This window comes from Sapajus apella, unplaced genomic scaffold (genome assembly GCF_009761245.1).
Source record: "Sapajus apella isolate SASKATOON/1434 unplaced genomic scaffold, GSC_monkey_1.0 scaffold87, whole genome shotgun sequence".
In the NCBI taxonomy this organism is placed as follows: domain Eukaryota; kingdom Metazoa; phylum Chordata; class Mammalia; order Primates; family Cebidae; genus Sapajus; species Sapajus apella.
Window position 1 is genome coordinate 6,144,205 of NW_022437027.1, and position 18,859 is coordinate 6,163,063.

The 18,859-nt window shown below is 33.0% G+C and overlaps 1 protein-coding gene across 5 annotated transcripts in view; it reads left to right on the plus strand.

The window, feature by feature from the left end:
- TBCK (TBC1 domain containing kinase) overlaps positions 1–18,859 on the plus strand; it is a 272,708-nt gene that overhangs the window by 43,657 nt on the left and 210,192 nt on the right. For 4 of the 5 annotated variants that reach the window (XM_032254843.1, XM_032254842.1, XM_032254844.1 and 1 more), the window contains 3 exons: positions 8,007–8,121; positions 9,690–9,763; positions 18,357–18,498. In XM_032254843.1, the coding sequence (XP_032110734.1) occupies positions 8,007–8,121; positions 9,690–9,763; positions 18,357–18,498 (331 nt within the window). Of the gene's footprint in view, positions 1–4,418; positions 4,443–8,006; positions 8,122–9,689; positions 9,764–18,356; positions 18,499–18,859 lie in introns of those variants that run through there. The other variant, XM_032254847.1, reaches the window with a different exon arrangement.

Consider the following 18,859-nt stretch of genomic DNA (forward strand, 5'->3'; position numbering starts at 1 on the left):
GCAATCTTTATTAATTTATAGAATATATACATATGATATAACAAAATATATTGTATAGTTTTAGAAAAACCCTGGGGTTTTTGAGGGGGACTTGGACTTTTTGTTTATTTTGTTTTGCTTTTAAGACGATTAAGATTCTGTGCAGGGCCGATAGCTCATTGATCTCAATTTAGCTTCTGTTTGGTGTTATATTTTTTACTTTATAAATTTGCAGATGGAGGCAGGGTGAAATTGTAACACTGTCTAAGCATAACAAATCAGTGACAGAGCCTCCTGGCTTTATATCTGAACCTCAAACCTCTAGACTATGTTTTCCATATGTATTTGATCTTACCAAGTTAATTTCTGCTGAGAAGAAAAGTTATCTTGTATTCAAGTTGGAAAGTTAATTTCCCAATTTATTGTATCCCATTGAGAATTAGATACATTCCAGACTTACAGCATTCAATTTTGATTATTTTTAAGTTAAAGCTAAATTGTAAAATATGCCTAGTCTTACAACTGAAAGTCAGATGGACTGATTACTTTTTTTAGACTTACTCTAAAACAGCCTTTAGGTAGCAGTTTATCAGTGCAATTTCCATTTCAAAACATCTGAATCTGAGGTAAATACATTCTTAAATTTAGCATGGATAGGTGTCCTTTCAGGCTAAAGCGTGTGCTTAGTACTGAAGTGTGTTATTTCCTTTTTCAATTCCAGAAACGCGGTTGTATTTTTCATTCTTTTTGCTCTGTTAAATGTTGTGGTATTTTAACAAAACTTCAAAATGTAGTAAGTGTAAGTGTCAAATTAAAAGCCTCAAAGATACCAGCTCATCATTGGAAGCACCCTCCCCAGATTCTGGAATTACAAACTAATGAGTCTTTAAAAGTTATATACTAGTTGAGCTCTTTTGTCTTGAAGTTATAAAGGAAAGTTTCTTTGAAGATAACACAGGATTGCACATTTGTAATATTATCTGAACATTAATCATTAGTAAGCATTTTATTTTTCCTCTCCATTTTTTAGATTACACAGTAGCTAACTATTAATATATTTCATCTGTATTTCCTCTCTCTTAACATTTTAGCTCAGGCTGATACCAAGTAAGGAATGTTTTAAACCAAAAGGAAAATTTCTGTGGGAGTGATCAGGTTTTATAAGGTGAAAGAACATCTTGAACTCGTAGAATGCAGAAATGTGTTTCCTCCCTTGGTTAGCTGACAGTATGGGTGTTTTGGCTTGTGGAGTGACCCTTAGAAATATCATGGATAATGGATCTGAGGAAATAGCATATGTGGTTTTAGTTATCACTTATACATGAGTGACTTCCAAATCTATCTCAGCAACCTTGATCTCTCATTCTCTTTCGTGGCCTCTATTTCTTGCAATTCGAATAACATCTCTTCTTGGAAATGTTGGAAATACCTAAAAGAGCTAATAGTTTGAGGCCAGTAGTAATCTCTCTCGACAACTTAGTCTAATTTACAATTTTAGACAGATATTAACAAGATTATCCTATTACCCAGTATATCCTGATTTATTCCTGCTTCATTCGGTAAATAAATGACAAGCGAGTTGTATATTCAGCAAATGAGTATTTTTTTTTGGTTAGCCATTGGGTAAACTTGAGCAATTTATGTTTTCTTGACTGACTAAAAGATTATAGATTCTCTCTTGAGATGTTACTCTATTAGTGGTAAATACTTTATCTTTGCCCCTTGTACCCATTGTGTGATGTTATTTTATATATGTATTTTAACACTTATTTTTGATATATATTTATTGAATATGCACATTATAGACACTGATAGGTGTAGGGAGTCATATTTGAATAAGGTAGTACATGCTCAAGATACAGTGGGAAAGACAAACCTATATAGAAATAATTACCATAAAATCAAGAAACTACAGTTGTGTACTGTCAGAAATCAAGAAAGGGAGTTCAATTCTACCACAAGCGAGAGCCATTGAATGAGTAGCCATTAAAGGTCTTTACAAAAAAAGTTATTTAAATGACAAACTACATCTGTCAGAATAAAAAACGATGTCAAAAAGGGGCTGATTGGCTGGGGTAATAGAGGAGCCTTAGAGAAGAGGGATCTGAAGGTCTTAATGAGCTTAAAGAGTAGGTTCTCAGAAATGAGGAACAGAGAAGTATAGGAGATTGTAGTTAAAAATCTGGATGTTTTAACTAAATATAGATTGAGCAGTGTCTCATTTTAACAAACTATCTGTGTTTGGGAGTACTGGCTGGGGTTAAATGAAAACCTGTGACTGAACATGTGAAGTCCTTCAGCCTGCACAAGTACTAAATCCATGATCTTGGCCTCAGTATGTTTTAACCAACAGCTACAGATGATTTATGGATGATTTAATCATAGACAGTAAATTTCCTTTGAAATACATCTGGAAAGGGATAAACAAACTGTACCTGGGATTATACTAACTGAATAGAGTTGAAAATGTATTAAGCCATGTTCAAAATCCAAATACAACTGAGTTGACTTATACCTAGAAACTATTAATGTCTGTTTTTGGTGATGATGGTGGTGGTGATAATGGTTTTCTCTTTTAGGTTTTAAGCTTACCTTCCCAAGATTTACAATTTTTGTGGGTCTATTTTGGTCTCACCGGTGTTATAAATGAATTTTTATGTTTTATTTTTCTTTGAAGACAAAGGAAAATGATGAATAATTCATATCTGCTAAGTTAATTTCTTATATATAATTATCAGTTTGTAAATCTGACTTTCTAAGTATACTGTAGGCTTGTTGATAGTGCAGATCAGTTCTTCTTCTTGGTATCTATGGGGCCCACAAATTCAGTAACAACCACTCAATTGATATGTTTGAATATAAATAAAAATGTCTTCAAATGTCATTTTGCTTTATTAGAAGTTATCAATTATTATTTTAAAAACTACTTTTTCATCTTATTTACATATTTATGATACTAACTAAAGGTTCTTATGTTCATTTGTTCGGGAAAATGATGAAAAAGTAAATGTTAGCCACCCAGGCCCTGAAGTAACAATAGTTACTGAAAATGTCAAAAGGAGTAGAATATTTTTTTATTTGAATTATAATTTTACATTTTCAAGGTTACTGATGGGTTTGTCTATTTAACAAGTTCTCACCTGGGAATTGTGTAGGATAAAGTCCTGTTGTCCCCTGTCAGTATCTTTTTTCTTTAACTGTGTGAATCCCAGTCTCTTAATCCTAAATCTTCTTTTAGTTTCCATGTTCAATTAAACTATAACATGTTAACTATTACTAGACATATGATAGTTTTACTTTACTGTTGCATTAGGCACTTAAAAAAATTTCTGGATCCAAGTTATTAGTAGTATTAAAGAATATAACTTAAAAACCAAGTAAATATACAAAATTCTGCAAATACTGATTCATTCTTCTCATTATATAAAGTACTGTTTTTTGTTCTTTATACCTTACATTTTGAAACAAATTAAAAAATTGAATCATAAGAGTACAAAAAGGCAGAAAAGCAAATCAGATTGCAATTAACATGTATTCACAAGTAATGGCTAAGAAAGGGTATGTCATGTATATGTTTGAATTTTTAAAAATTATTTTGGTATGTATGTCCATCAGCTCATTTTGAACATGAATGTACTTTTTGACATGTATGTCTAATATCTAATATATCACAATTAGCAAAACCACAGTATAGAAAGTAGAAAATGTAGTCTTTGTGTTCACTAGTTTCAGAACTTGTCCAATGGGAAAATTACTTTAAAGGTTTGGTTTTAATTTTACGAGAAAGACATCTATATTGAAGTAGTGTGCAGCTGAGGTCCTCTAGTGTCACAGCGGAATATGGCATCAATTTTTAAGATTCTGTAAATTGTGTGAGAGACAAGCACAAGAGAAGCTACTCTAAAATTGACTTGTAGAGCCAAATGAGTTCATAAAACTAGGTTTATATTTTATTAATCCCACGGAAAGTTTTCCTTTGTTTTTAAGGGAAACGCTTTGTTTTATTTCATGTGCACATATTTATCAATGTAATTGTGCTTTTACATGAAATCCTTACCTCTTTAACTATGGGTAAGTTACAAACAATTTTTCTTAAGTTTGGGATATTGCCATTTGTACAGTTTATTTTTTGAAGATGTTTGTGAAAACTCTGTTTACCCCAAATTATGCTTGTTTCGCACATTCCCTATTTGTTTAAAACTTAGTGATATGGCAGCTTAATATGGGAGAAATTATTTATTTGATAAAAAGGAATAATTTACAGTCAATTTAAATAGCATTCTTTATAAATAGTAACTTTCATTGCTTCTTTTTTACGGACATCATGGGGAATATCAACTTACTCCTTTACTTCAAAATATGACTGACCGCCAGGGATTGGATTACCAGATATTTGAGGCAAAAAGATAGTTTGAGAAAAACAGAGCCTGGAGAAGGGGTGGAGAGGAAGTACTCACCACAGAGTAAATGAAGATATCACTGTTTTTCCAGCATTAAAAGAGTTCTGACTATTCTCAGAGATACTCAAAGGAGGGATGTATCCATAACCAAAGAACAGTATCGACAAGGAACAACTAGAGGACATAATAGAAATCCTAGAAATTAATGGATTTCTCTCTCTCTCTCTCTCTCTCTCTGAATATCTCTATCCCCTGGAATTAAGTTATAATAGGTAGGACTAAAGACTGTTCTCTTAAAACAAAAAGTTAATACAACAGGATGATTATAGTCAATAATTTAATTGTACATCTTAAAATGACTGAAAGTAGAATTGAATTTTTTATAACACAAAGGATAAATACTTGAGGGACACCCCATTTTACATGGAGTGATTATTACACATTTCATGCCTATATCAAAACTCATGTACCCCATAAATATATATACCTAGTATGTACTCACAAAAATTAAATTAAAAAAAATAGTTCCAGTTCTCATCTACCTAAGAGTTCCAACTTAGAGAAAGAGAGAAAACAATGAAAGACATAACAAATCAAATTTTCCTTGTTAATGTTTCTGTGTTAATGGAACACTTGAGTCTTCAGATTAAAAGGACATGCTTAATGCTGACTGGCACAAACGTGCTCATACTATACATACTGGGCTGAAAGTTTGTAACTGTAGGAATAAAGTAAAAATAATTCTCAAAGCTTCCCAGGAAGGAGTAACAGATGTCTACAACAAAGTTGGAATCAGACTTATACTAGCCTTCTTGCCATTAATAAAGAATGCTGTAAGACAGTGGAGTAATTCTTTCCAAGTTTAAAGGCAGGAATAAGATATTTTCAGATGAGCCATGCATGAAAATGTCCTACTCGTGCTCCCTGTATGAAACAATTTTTCAAGATATAGCTAAACAAAAATATAAAAATAGTATAAGATATAAAAATTATAGTAGCTGATGATAATCTTCATAAGTAGAGTTATAAAATTATGGTGTCCATTAAATCTTGATGACTAAGACATTTTCTCTTGAGAGCGAGGGTTTAAGTGGCCTAGGTTTGTATTTCCTTCTCTGCTTAGTTCTACAGTAAATATTTGTTAATCATTATTATCATATGGCAGTGTGCCAGTCACTTCCCATCTTTCTCAGAGTAAAAGCCAAAGGCCTTACAGTGGCCAAAAGGGCGTTGCATCATCTGACTTGTAGCAACCTCTCTGAGCTTATCTCCTGTCACTTTATTCTTTGCTCATTCTCCTGTATGCACTGAATATATTTTTGTGAGCTGCTGATATTATACTCGTTCAGGGCTTGCTTGCTGTGCCCTCTGTCCGAATCATACATTTTCCAGAGACCTACCTGACTTTATCACTTCTTGTAGATTTCTACCTAATTATCACCTTCTCAGTGAGGACTTCTCTGAGCACGTTATGTATCTTCTCTACTTTATTTTTTTCTTCATTTAATCACTACACATAACATTATCTATTTATTTATTTGTTTCACCTTCGAGAAAGGAGTGTAGGTTTCCTTTATCCTACATATCATTTGATAATGTAAAAACAATATAACTAATACAGATAAGGAGTTGGGACAGAAAAATGGGGAAGTTGTATATGTCAACCATATCCTTTTGCAGAGTGAAGAGTTAGTTATATTAAGCAAAAGTCTAACCACCAGAAGAATTGAAAACAACAATTGCTTGTGATTATTTGATAATGTAAAACAGTGTAACTAATGAAAAGGAGTTGAGGAAGAAAAATAGTAAAGTTGTGAAAATACCTCAACTATATACTCTTGTATAGTGAAGAGTTATGCTAAGTAAGTAAAAGTCTAACCACCAGAAGAATTGAAAACAAAAATTGCTAATTCCCACTGGAATGTCAAACTAGGATAAGAGAGGTAGATTTTAGCTTTTATCTCTGGTTATTTCTTTTGGTTTTAATTTAGGAGAGTGAATCAAGTTGCAACTATTTTCATAAAAATTTTATTCAATTTACCGTTTTTTTTTTTAAGTCAGGTTTATTAAGGTATAATTTACATACCTTAAAATTTATCCTGTTTAATGTAAAGTTCAATGAGTTTGATAAACAAAGGTATGTAACCACCATCAAAATCAAGAACAGAACAGTTCCCTCACACCACAAAATTTTCCCATACTCTTTTGTAGTCCACTGCCCCCCACCTGACTCAAGCCCGTGGGCAATCTGTTAGTCCATTTTTTACCTTTTGACCTATATCTTATATTTAGTGTGGGTTTCTTATAGACTGAGTATAGCTGAGTTTAAATTCTTATCAAATCAGACAATCCTTATGTTTTAATTTGTGAGTTGAGACCATTTATACTTAATACAACTATTGCTATATCTGAATTAAAATCTATTAATCATTTTCTATTTGTTCTGTCTGTTCTTTTTTCTTTTTTCCTTTTATTGTGCCTGGGATTGAATTTTTTTTATGATTCCATTTTATCTCTGGTATTGGTTTTAAAAATTACATTTAGTGTCTATCTGCAAACACAAATTTGATTTTAGAAAAGCTTAAAAAAAATGGATAGATAGGAAAATATATACCAAAATGTTAATATTGTAGATATGCGGAAATTTCCTACGTGATTGATTGAAAAATTATAATTAATAAAGCTAGTTCAATTGTATGTCAATATTACATTTGTTATTAAACTTTATTCTGAGATTTAAACTTTTCAAAAAAAATATTAAACTTTATTCTGAGATTTAAACTTTTCAAAAAAAAAAAAAAAAAAAGAAAGAAAAGAAATGCCAACAGGAAAAAATTTTAATTCAGACACCAATGTCTGCAAATGAACAATCCCTACTTTATAAAGAGGTAATGATAAAAATTAAAACATGCTCCAAATCCTACTTACTCCTGCTAAGTAGCAATACTTACCCAAATATAGTACCTGTTTCCAGGTAATTTACTTGAATAGACTTGCAAATTGGAAAAAAAAAAAAAAATAGAGAGATGGATGGTAAGAGAGAGGAGGGAAAAGGGGAAGGAAACTGGAGAATATCTGTGTGAAGGATGGCTCATAGAAGATAGGATAAGAATTAAAGAGAAATGTTTGCTAAATCATAAATGACCAAAAATTGCTTTGTAAGTTGAGTATGGAAAATAAGCTAGTGTCTGTATACCATAAAATACATTGTTACTATTATTTTTACTGGCTTAGGCATTTTGTATGGAGCAGAATAGTTTTTAGTGACTTAGTTCTGCCATAAGTAAGTCTGAAACTTAACTGATAATTTGGCAAAGCCAAACCTGCTATAGGTAAGTTGCACTCACTGAAAATTAAAGTCCTTCCCTGGAAGGACCAAATACTGCAATTACAGTAGCCTTTAGGAAACGGTAGGCTCTTTGTCAGATCAATTCCATTATAATCAGAAAATCTAAAATATGTAGAGGTTGATATTTTAGAAAATATACAGATTTTATGTTCTCAGAATGAAAGAGGAGCAATAAAAATAAAACTTTTTGGATGTTTTTACTAGGTCACATTTCACTTGTTAAATCAAGTTCTTTATTTGCTTTGTAATTGAACTTTGACTTTTTGTTTTCTTTGTAGCTGTTCAACCGTTTTGTGCATAGCATTTGAGGTTCTTCAGGGCTTGCAGTATATGAACAAACATGGTATAGTACACAGGGCATTGTCTCCTCATAATATCCTGTTGGACCGAAAGGTAATTGTTAAATCATGTAATAAATATTTATTTATATATTGTTTGGTATTGGAAGCAACTGGAATCAGGCCTACTCAATCAGAGGAACAATAGAATCAGAATATGTTTTAAGAATATTCGCAATGAAAAGACAATATGAAAGTGATATAATTGTGGTTTTTGAAAAAAGAATCTTTAAATTATTTAATCTGTGTATCTTTCACATGGATTATTTTTTCTTCCAAAAGACTCATTTTCTATCTTTATGGTTTTCTAAATTTTCTTCTTTTTTCTAATGCCTTGTGGCTTCCTAACATACTTCTTCTCTGAATTTGTTTGCATTTTTAAGAAAATGGCTCTTTTTGCTAGAATGTTATTTATATAAACCAACTGCATTGTGTTTTCTCTGTTTTTCTTCTTCCTCCTTTCCTCTTCTATTTATCTCCTTATATACCAACTGTTCATACCTACCTACTTTTACTATTGAAGTGTTGCTTCCCTACTGGAAATCTTATGTGGCATTAAGAAGAAGGTAGTAAACCTTTCTAAGAGAATTATGGAAAGCAAGATTGTATATTTTCAAGAATAACTGTAATTTTATTTTTCTTCACAAAATATATAAAAACAACTTAAAAGAAATTTTTTCATGGGCATTATCTGCTGTATTAGTAGGATTATACTTGTTTTCTGGTTCTTTTACCAAATCAATACTTGGGAGGCTGAGATGACAGCGTTGCCGAGCCCAGGAGTTTGAGGCTGCAGTGAGCTATGATCATACTACTGCATTCCAGCCTGGATGACAGAGTGAGACCCTGTCTCTACAAAACAAATACACAAACGGCAAAAGTGAAAATTGTACTCATTAATTTCAAATTTGTGGCAGTAAAGAATCATTGCCATATCAATCCAAGCTGTTTTTAAATATAAATATTTTATAATACTTGGAAATAATGTTCTTGAGAAGACACACCAATTTTAAGATAACTTAGTATTTTCAAAGTCTTATAAATTAAAAGGGAAAAAACTTAAAAGACATAAAGTTATATTTGTCACTTATTAAGAACCTCATACTTATGATAGTTATTTTTGTTCCCAAACAATATAGCAGATTCACCAAAATCTTGATTATTTTTGAACTGATCTTTCCAAGTTAAATTTTCCTATTTCACAGTTAAATTGTAACTACAAATGGACTTGCAATTCTGCGGAAAAAAATTTCCTCTGTGAAAATTACCGCAAAACATTCTAACCAGGGTTTCAAGACAGATGAAAACATTTTTGCCTTTTTGTTTTAAATAACTTTTTGAAATAATTAGACAGTGTAACAGCAAAAATACTAAAAAATGTCACCTGTCATTTTGAATATATGTGTACATATGCCTATGTGCATATTTAATGAGTGTAAAGCAGACTAAATATTGGCAGATAGTTTTTTATAAAATTGTGTTTTTAAAACAAATCTTTTATAGTGGTATTTTGATAAAATATTGTTTTATAATGGTTTCTTTAGTTATAAAATGCATAATGATAATTTTCCTTGCCAATTATACTAAAACATTTGATAGTGTTTTTTCTCTTTATTATTGTAGGGACACATTAAATTGGCTAAATTTGGACTTTATCACATGACAGCTTATGGTGATGATGTTGATTTCCCAATAGGGTAAGAGTATGTTTTCCTCTATTTTGAGTTTCTTTTTAAATTTTGTAATCTTTGTTAACATGTATATTTTGTTAATTATATTTGATACTCCTTTTTGACATGAAAACAGCTTTTTAAAAATTAATGCCTCTTTTTTTCCATATGCTTTTTAAATGAGTAGACAATGAGTTTTTTCCCAGCATCTATAGATCCTTGATGTTGATCATTCATTGAACTGGCAGAGAAACTAACAGTGTTAACCTTCCTTACATTATAAATTTCCTAATTATCTATATTTCATTCAGAATCAAATCAACTTAAGGCATGAAGGACAACTAGATTCTCAATTAATGATAATGTGTGTGCATCAAGAGACTGAAAAACATTACTCTCACATTACTTTCAATTTAGTGTTTCATGTTTAATCCCCTTTTCTCTAAAATATAATTGTATATTAAGACTCAAGTTGAATCACTGTGGATATTAGAGATAAATTCCATACCTGAAAGTCTATGTTTAAGTTCAAAAAGTTTTATTTAAGCACTTTTAGTATGGAATTGTAGATGTAATTTGCCCTCCACAAAAGAAATGGAAGGTTGTTTCGTAGATATTCAAGTAGTTGTTTCTGATAAAGATATTTGTGTTATATTTGTGTGGTTGCTTTTAGATATTTTCATAATATAATTACTTTCTTTTCTAAAGATTTAAGTTGACATTGTTTTAGACAAAATAGTTACAAAAATAGCGTAAAGAATTCCTCTATACCCTTCATTAGTTTCTCCAAATGTTAACATTTCACTACATTTGCTTTTCTGTCTTTTTCTCTGAATATACATGTGTATATGTGTACAATGATTGTTTTTTAGAATCGCTTAATAGTAATTAATGTACATAATAACACTTTAAGTACTTCAGTTTGTATTTTCTAAAAGAAGGACTTTTATTTTACTTGACCTCAGAACAGTTGTCAAAATAAGGAAACTAAACTTGATGGAGTAATATCATCTAACCTAAAGACCTTAATCATATTTTTTCAATTGTAGTGTGGCTGTTTTTTCATAGTATGCATTTGAGTTTTCCTCTTTGGGCTTCCAAAAATCAGTTCTATCACACCATTACTAAGAATTGTAATATGGAGTTGTGGAGTGTCTTTTTGAAACAGAATGTTACTTAAAAACTTAATTTGATTTTTTTTTAATCCACCTCATACATAACTTGCCCTTTTTTCTTTATAACTCAAATTATAGTTTTCTGAACTAAACTTTTTGTTAAATTCATAACCTGTGTCTTACTATTAAGACATAGATAATAAATTTAGACTTTTGTCAGTGAGGAAACATTTATTGAGCAATTTTTCTTCTGCTTGTTGGTTTTACAAAAATAAGATTGCTTTCTGTCCCCAAGAAGCTCATTGTTTAGTGGGAGAAGTTTCTGTTTTGATGGGCTACTTATTAAGGTACATAAATTCATGGTCTTACAGTTTTGTGTACTGAAAACTTATAGGCAAAAACCAATTCTTGTTTCACAAGCATGAAAATGACATTTTGCAAAGATAATCTACAATTTCTTATTTGTTCAAAAAAAACCCTTTTGAATATGAAAGAGGTTTTTTATTCAACTTATATTTGAATGTAAGTTTTTAGTGACGCTCTAGCGTCTTTGTCATATATGATAAATGCCTTTCAAAGTGACTTTTAAGAAGCTGTAGTATAAGTGATTTCTGCTGCTGCTTTTGTCTCTATTAATTTGTGTAAGAAAGAAATCCAAAAACATAACATAAAAATTACTTTAAGGTTTTGATTTTTATTTAAAGGTACTTTAGGTTTCAGTGATGAATCGAAGAAAAGAGGTGATTTTTCTTAAACCATGTCAAGTAAGAGCTACACTTAAATTTAAAATGCTTGGATAGAATTGGTCTTGTGTTACCATTTGGTCTGGCTTGCTTTGAAGTCTTAGACCTAAAAGGTCTTACCAGAAAATATCAAAGAGCAAAATGTGAAACATTAGCCAGGAAAAATAAAGTGATCAAACAGCTAAGGCATGAAAGAAAATATTTACACCAGAAGAAGCTTGCAGTTGATTCAAAAGACAAATATTAAGGAACAACAAAGTAAAATGTTACCATCTGTTTCAAAATACTGTAAAGACTTGGAAATTGGGCATTCATTTCAGTTGGCCAGTAGCTTAATACCTTGTTAAAACATCAAACAGATGTTGAAAGCCACTTATACCAGTCATACTCACAGCAAAGTTCTGGTAATTGTCTTTGAGTGATAAATGCTATGCTGCAGAAGAGAAGGTTGTTGAAAAAAGATGACCTACATTAAATAACAATTCTAGAGCTTATTATTTTTTAATAATTTTTCTGTGATTAAAAGGGAAACTAAAATATTTGAAACAAAGTTTATCTCTGTCCTGTCAGAAGTTTTTGATGTAATAATTTACCTATAGTTTTGCTTGACTTCTCATTATTATATTACCATTTTAGGGTTAGATGTGCTGGAAATCAGGAATAAAGATGAACAGTGACTTCTGGAAATATTGTGCTGATGATAAAAGTACATCATTGCATTTGTATTAAATTTTTTATTTTTATTTAATGTCTTTATATATTCACTAATATTTTTAAGTTTTGTGAAGTAGGCATTAATATTCCAGTTTTACAGATGAAGAAACCCAAATCACATATAGAGTATGTGGTATAACTGAAATTAGAATACAGGTTTTTGTTTTTTTTTTTTTTTTTTTTTTTTTGATTTTTAGAGACGGAGTCTCATTCTGTTGCCCAGGCTGGGGTGCAGTGGTGCAATCTCAGCTCACCGCAACCTCCGCATCCCATGTAGCAATTCCCTGCCTCAGCCTCATGAGTAGCTGGGACTACAGGCGCACATGGCTACGCACCACTAATTTTTTGTATTTTTAGCAGAGACAGGGTTTCACCATGTGACCCAGGTTGGTCTCAAACTCCTGAGCTCAGGCAATCCACCTGCCTTGGCCTCCCAAAATGCTAGGATTACAGGCATGAGCCACTGTGCCTAGCAGGTACAGTGGTATTATAACATCTAGTTGAGTGCTGCTTCCACTAGACTTTAGCTGTTTCTAGAGATATCACACATTCATTTAGAAGAACAATATGATCATTTTAGTGTAAATTAATGCAATACAAATTTGTATATGAGAGAAATACATGTGCAAATTATAAGAAGATAATAATTTTCTTGGTATCACCATCATCATTCTATTAAAAAAAAAAGGAGTTAAAAACCAAATTTGCCCTATTGAATTTAAGTCACATTCCCTGACCTAATTGACTGGTATTTTGAATGTAAATAAGAAGTACTAGCAATGATGTGTGAGGAAGTGGCTATAGAAAAGGTAGGAGAAAAAATAGAATTAATATTTGAATGTCTGCTTATTATGTATTACATATATGATATGCATTTTTAAATACATTTTGATTATATTCATCATTGTAAGAGGACGTAATTTAATTGGTTTTAAAATCCAGATTGTGGTACTCACGACTAAATCTGACAATGAATGAAGAAAGGGCATGCACATGTATAATAACCATGGCAAAATTTCACTCCATCTCTCTTCTAAAACTGTTCTTATTTCTTTTATTCAAATTTAGCAAATGCCCCATGTCTAATTCTTATTTACTAACCACTTTTTAAATTGTTGTTTGTAAGGCTATCCTAATGGGCATTTTTGATAGGAAATTTTTTTTTCTTTTTTTAAGCAAAACTATGCTGAGCATATCCTCTACTTAAGTTTCTTTGGTAGTTGTAGAGGGTTTATAAAAAGATACACAAGTGCCCTCAAGTACATAGTTTTTTTTGTTTTTGTTTTTTTCTAATTGAGATGATAGGTCAAATTTTTGTATGTGAAATCTATAGTATATGAAACATGTATAGCATCATATCTTGTATAGCTTATCATATAAGATATAGAACAGGCAAAATCGTACTTTATAAAATCAGATAAGGTATTGATGGCAGCAGTGGCCTGCGTGGAATGGCCACTACCATGCTACTGGCTGCAATGGGGGAGGCACTGCTGGGGCTGGCACTTCACGGAGCCTATGGAGGCCAAGAGTAGGCAGCAGCCCTGCCTTTCTTGGACATAGCTGCAGCCACCCAATTTGGGGCTACAGACCTGAGACTCCCTGTGCTCTTGGGGGCCAGGAGCAGGCAGGAGCCCTGCTTTCCAGGGTGCAGATGTAGGCTCAGAAATGTCTGCCCCACTGCCTGGCCTCTCTGTGTTCCCTGTGCCCACTCTGATCTTTGAGCAAGGTTGGGGCCAAGGCCAGGCACTGTTGCACCCTGGCTAGGCGTGCACACACTCAAGGCAGCATGGACATGCTAGCCCCCTGTGGACTTTGCACACTGACAAGCAAGGGAGGGATTCCAAAGGGGGACAGAGGGCAGCTCAGCACTGGCCTGTAGGCACCCCTTAGCATGAACAGCCTGGGTACGATGAACAGGAGTCAAACAGGTTCCTGGGCAAAAGGGGGCGGGTCCCTGGTGAAGCCCCACCTTCAAGCTGAGAAGGGCTTGAAGCCTGGGGAGTTCCTGCTGGTCCTGTGGACATGAGCAGGAACTCGTTGTGCTTTTTCTGGGCCCACCCATGGCCACAAATGGACCAATGGATGGGCACTTCTTCCATCTAAGGCCCATAAAAACCCTGGATTCAGCCAGACTTAAGCAGTTGATAGATGGCCAGCTGCAGAGAGGAGCTACCCACTGCAGGGTCTTCTTTCTGCTGAGGGCTGAACACTCGTAGGGACACCCTGCCTGTGGAGAGGAACTACCCATTATTTAGCTGTTCTATAGCTAAATAAATCTATTTACCTTGCTCACCCTCCACTTGTCCACATACCTTATTCTTGCTGGATGCAGGACAAGAACTCGGGACCTGCCAAATGGTAGGGCTAAGACAGCTATAACAAACAGTGCTGAAACAATCCCTTGCTTGCCACATTGCACAACAGGAGAAAAGAGCTGTAGCCCTTTAGGGAGCCCAGACCGAGGAGCTTTCTAAGACAGGGCTGTGACTGTCTCTTTGGGGCTCTGCAGTTCCCGGCATCTGCAAGCTTCCAGGCACAACCATGTTCCCTGGTGCCAGCCGTGGAAGCTGCTTGCAACATACCTGGTTCAGCTGCAGCCTTACAGGGAGCCATCGTCTGTGCCAGCACCTGGACCTGCCTGCCCTGCTGCAGCCATTGAACATGGCTGTGCACAGTGCCAGACCCCACGCTCACTCATATACCCCTTGCCTCTCCATGCCTGGCTCTCCCTTGGCAGGCGTGGCATCCAGGCCAGTAGCTCGAGCCGACCACAGCCTGCCAGTCCAAGTGGATGGAATGAGCACAGTGGGCCCAAGTAAACTCAGACAAAGGCACCAAGTAAACTCAGGTAAAGGCCGTAGAGATTTCTACCTGGCAAAGCAGCACCCTAAAATCCCATGACAGTATGTTCTTTTATGGAAAAAATATAAATCATTTTGAGAGACATTATAGAAGACCTATATAAATATGGAGATAGCATGTTTACAGATTGCTAGGGTTAGTATTGTAAAGATGTTAGTTCTCTACAGCCTGTCTTTATATCTTACCTATTTTCAATAAAAATTTAACTGTATATGAAAGAGAAAATACTTGGCAAGGTAGTTTTAAAATGTATATAAAGAAGAACAAACACTTACAAAGAGCCTACATTTTCCCAAAGAGAATCTAAAAGATGTGTCTGTTCTGAGAAGTCTAACAATTATCAGTAATATTTAATAAAATATGTTTTATATAAAATATTTTATTTAAAACAGTGTAATACTGTACTATTAGGCAAATTGGCCAAATGAACAGATGAGGGAGCCAAGAAACAAACCTACATATGTTTGGAGATTTGATTTAGGGCGCAGCTGACACTACAGACTACTTAGGAAGACAGAGATTTCAATAAAGGGAACAGGCCTCAGTTGATTATGTGGGAAAACGAATTGTACCTTGTCTGACATTATATGAAAAATGAATTCTAGATGGATCAAGAAACTTAAATATAAATGGCTAAACTGTGAAACTTTGAGAAAATAATAGATTATTTTGACAAAATCAGTAAGTATAAGGAAAAAAGATTATAAATGAAAGATAAGAACTTCTTACTGATAAACAGAAAGAAAAACCAAAACCACAAAGTGGTAGAAAGTATGTCAAGTCATAATTACTGAAGAAGGCATTAGTATCTGGAATTAAAGAACAACTGTGCAGTAAAAGGTTATCATAGCCTAAGACTGTTGTCTTTAGAAAATAAATCCTGCTAGCAATGTTTGCCATTGGCCATTGTCTTGAAACCTCGATTGCAAAAATGTTCCCATGGATCCCTAACTGCTGAGGCTAGTTTACTGTCGTTGTAAACAACCAAAGCGGTTTATGCTAAATCCTTGCTTTTCTTTTTGAGGTCTTGAATTTTTGTACATGACAGGCAGAGAGTACCTGTGTGACAAGTCCCAAATAAAATCCTTGAATTTTCAATGGACTTCCCTGGCCAGAAACATCACATAACATTTGTTCTTCAAGATTGGAAAGAGGTTAAAAAAAAAAAAGAGAGAAAAAAATACGTCACATACATGGTGCTACATTTTTGTTGCTGGAAGAAGAATGTATTGTGTGTGATCTCTGATAGGAGGGTTAGAGCATAAGGAAGCCTGCATATAGGTTCCTTAAGACTCCCTCTCTGTCTTTGTCCCTTGTGATCCAGCTATGTCCTTACTGTGTCACTGTAATAAATCTTAGCTGTGAGTTCACTTAGGCCTATTAAGTCCTTCTAGTGAATTTCTAAACATGAGAGTGGTATTGGGGACCCCAAAACAACTAGAGAAATAAGCAAAAGACTTGAATGGGCATATCACACAATAACAAACCCAAATACTAATAAACATATGAACACATGCCTCAATGTCATTAGTTTTCAAGGAAATGCAATTTAAAACCATAATAGATTTTACATACCAGATTGTTAAACATTAAAAAATCTGTGAAATATCAAGTGTTGGTGAAGAAGTAAAACAATAAGAGCTATCATTCACTGCTGGCAGGTGTATAGATTGCTATAACTCCTTTTGAAAAACATTTGGTGTCATGTAATGAAGTAGAAAGTGCACATATCCTATAGCTTAGAAATCTGGTTCTAGGTTGTTACCCTTAGGAACCTTTTTCAGATGTATACCATACATGGTATTCTGTGCAACATTGTTCATAATATTAATGATGAAAAGCAGGAAACAACTTAAATGCCATTGACATTTGAATGTATAACTAAATTATGATGTATTCATAAAATAGAAATAAGAATTTAATGGATACACCTTCATGCAACAATATAGATAATGTTGACTGAAAAAGCAAAAGAATACAGTCATCCTAATTCCAATGTTATAAAGTTCAGAAATGTGCTTGACTAAACAGTATATTTTTTTAGGAATACAAACATATGGCAAAACCATCAGGAAATAGAAGAGAATGATAAACATAAAAATTCTAGACATCTTTTCCTTTTGAGGAACAGGGCTGGAGATCGAATCAGGGAGAACAAAGGGACCTTCAGTGATAATTTTATGTTCTTCACTTTAACTGCTTCTTGGTACATGGGTGTTCATTGAAGCTTTCTTCTTTATACCTTATTCATATTTAATCAACAGTGTTTCACATTTATTCAATATTTGCTAAACAATTTTCAAAAAAACTTTTTATGTGAGTGAAATTGTGAGGAAATAGGCACCCTCATGTATAACTTATGACAATATAAGTTGATACAACTTCTCCAAAGGGCAATTTGGTGTGATTAATCAAAATTTAAAATCTGCATACCTTATGATCTTGGAGTACCACTGCTAAGAATATATCTGTCTTTTATATGTATATACTTGTGGGAAATATTTATAATATATTCATCTAACTGATAATAGCAAAATAATGGAAGTTCTAAAATATTTTTTTTGTCAATTTAAATGCACCAATGAAATTATTGGCAGTTTTCAAAAATGAGGAAACTCTATACTCGTGTTTTTAAAGAACAGAGAGGTATATAGCAATATGTATAGTATTCTACCATGTGGGAGCAGAGGTCATGGCTGGGCAAAGTTATATGCACATAAATATGTATGGATGACAGGGGTATAGAGCTAGGAGTTCATTTTTCAATTTATATCTTTTTATAGCATTGACATTCTACTACTAAAAATAGTAACTACTTTTTAAAAGATAAAATACACTTTAAATATTTAGTATTAACAGAAGATAGGCAATAAGGATGAAGGAAAAACAAGTCCTTGGAAGCCTAGAGGACTGTGTTAAAAATACAGAGAAAAGCAAAGAAAGGAATTAATGTTGGAGGGAGACTTGAGGATTTTAAAAGTATTTAGGACTTGTGTATATTTACTCTTGATTCCTTGACATTAAATATCTGTATTATGATGATTAGTTTAGAATGTTTTCTAGCAACAGTTGTTAATTTAATTGCATGAGACTTTTACATAGATCTTACCACACTGATTGTAAAAACGTACTATTGCTTCCTTCCCTGTTGTAATTATTCATTATTTTAATGTATCATTACAGATATCCCTCATACTTGGCCCCTGAGGTAATTGCACAGGGAATTTTCAAAACCACTGATCACATGCCAAGTAAAAAACCATTGCCTTCTGGCCCCAAATCAGATGTATGGTCTCTTGGAATCATTTTATTTGAGCTCTGTGTGGTATGTATAAAGAAATATTAATATAATAAAAACAAATTGTGCATTTATTGAAATAATCTTTTGGAGAGGAAAGTTATTTAATAATAATATGTTTTTGCTGTACAAATTGATTACATATGAGGAGAAAAGGTTTAATTTGACTTAATCATGTTTAATAAATTCACATTTTTTTTGGATCCCTAGAAACATTCTTTTACTAAGTGTGAATGTGAATGTTACCAGATGTATATTATTTTGATATCTCTAGTAATGTGTACATTTTTACTAAGTTAAGATGTTTATATTTAGTTATATAAGATATATGGAGTACCATTAAAAGTTTAACAGTATATTGAAATCAAACCCGCATTTTTAGATTTAT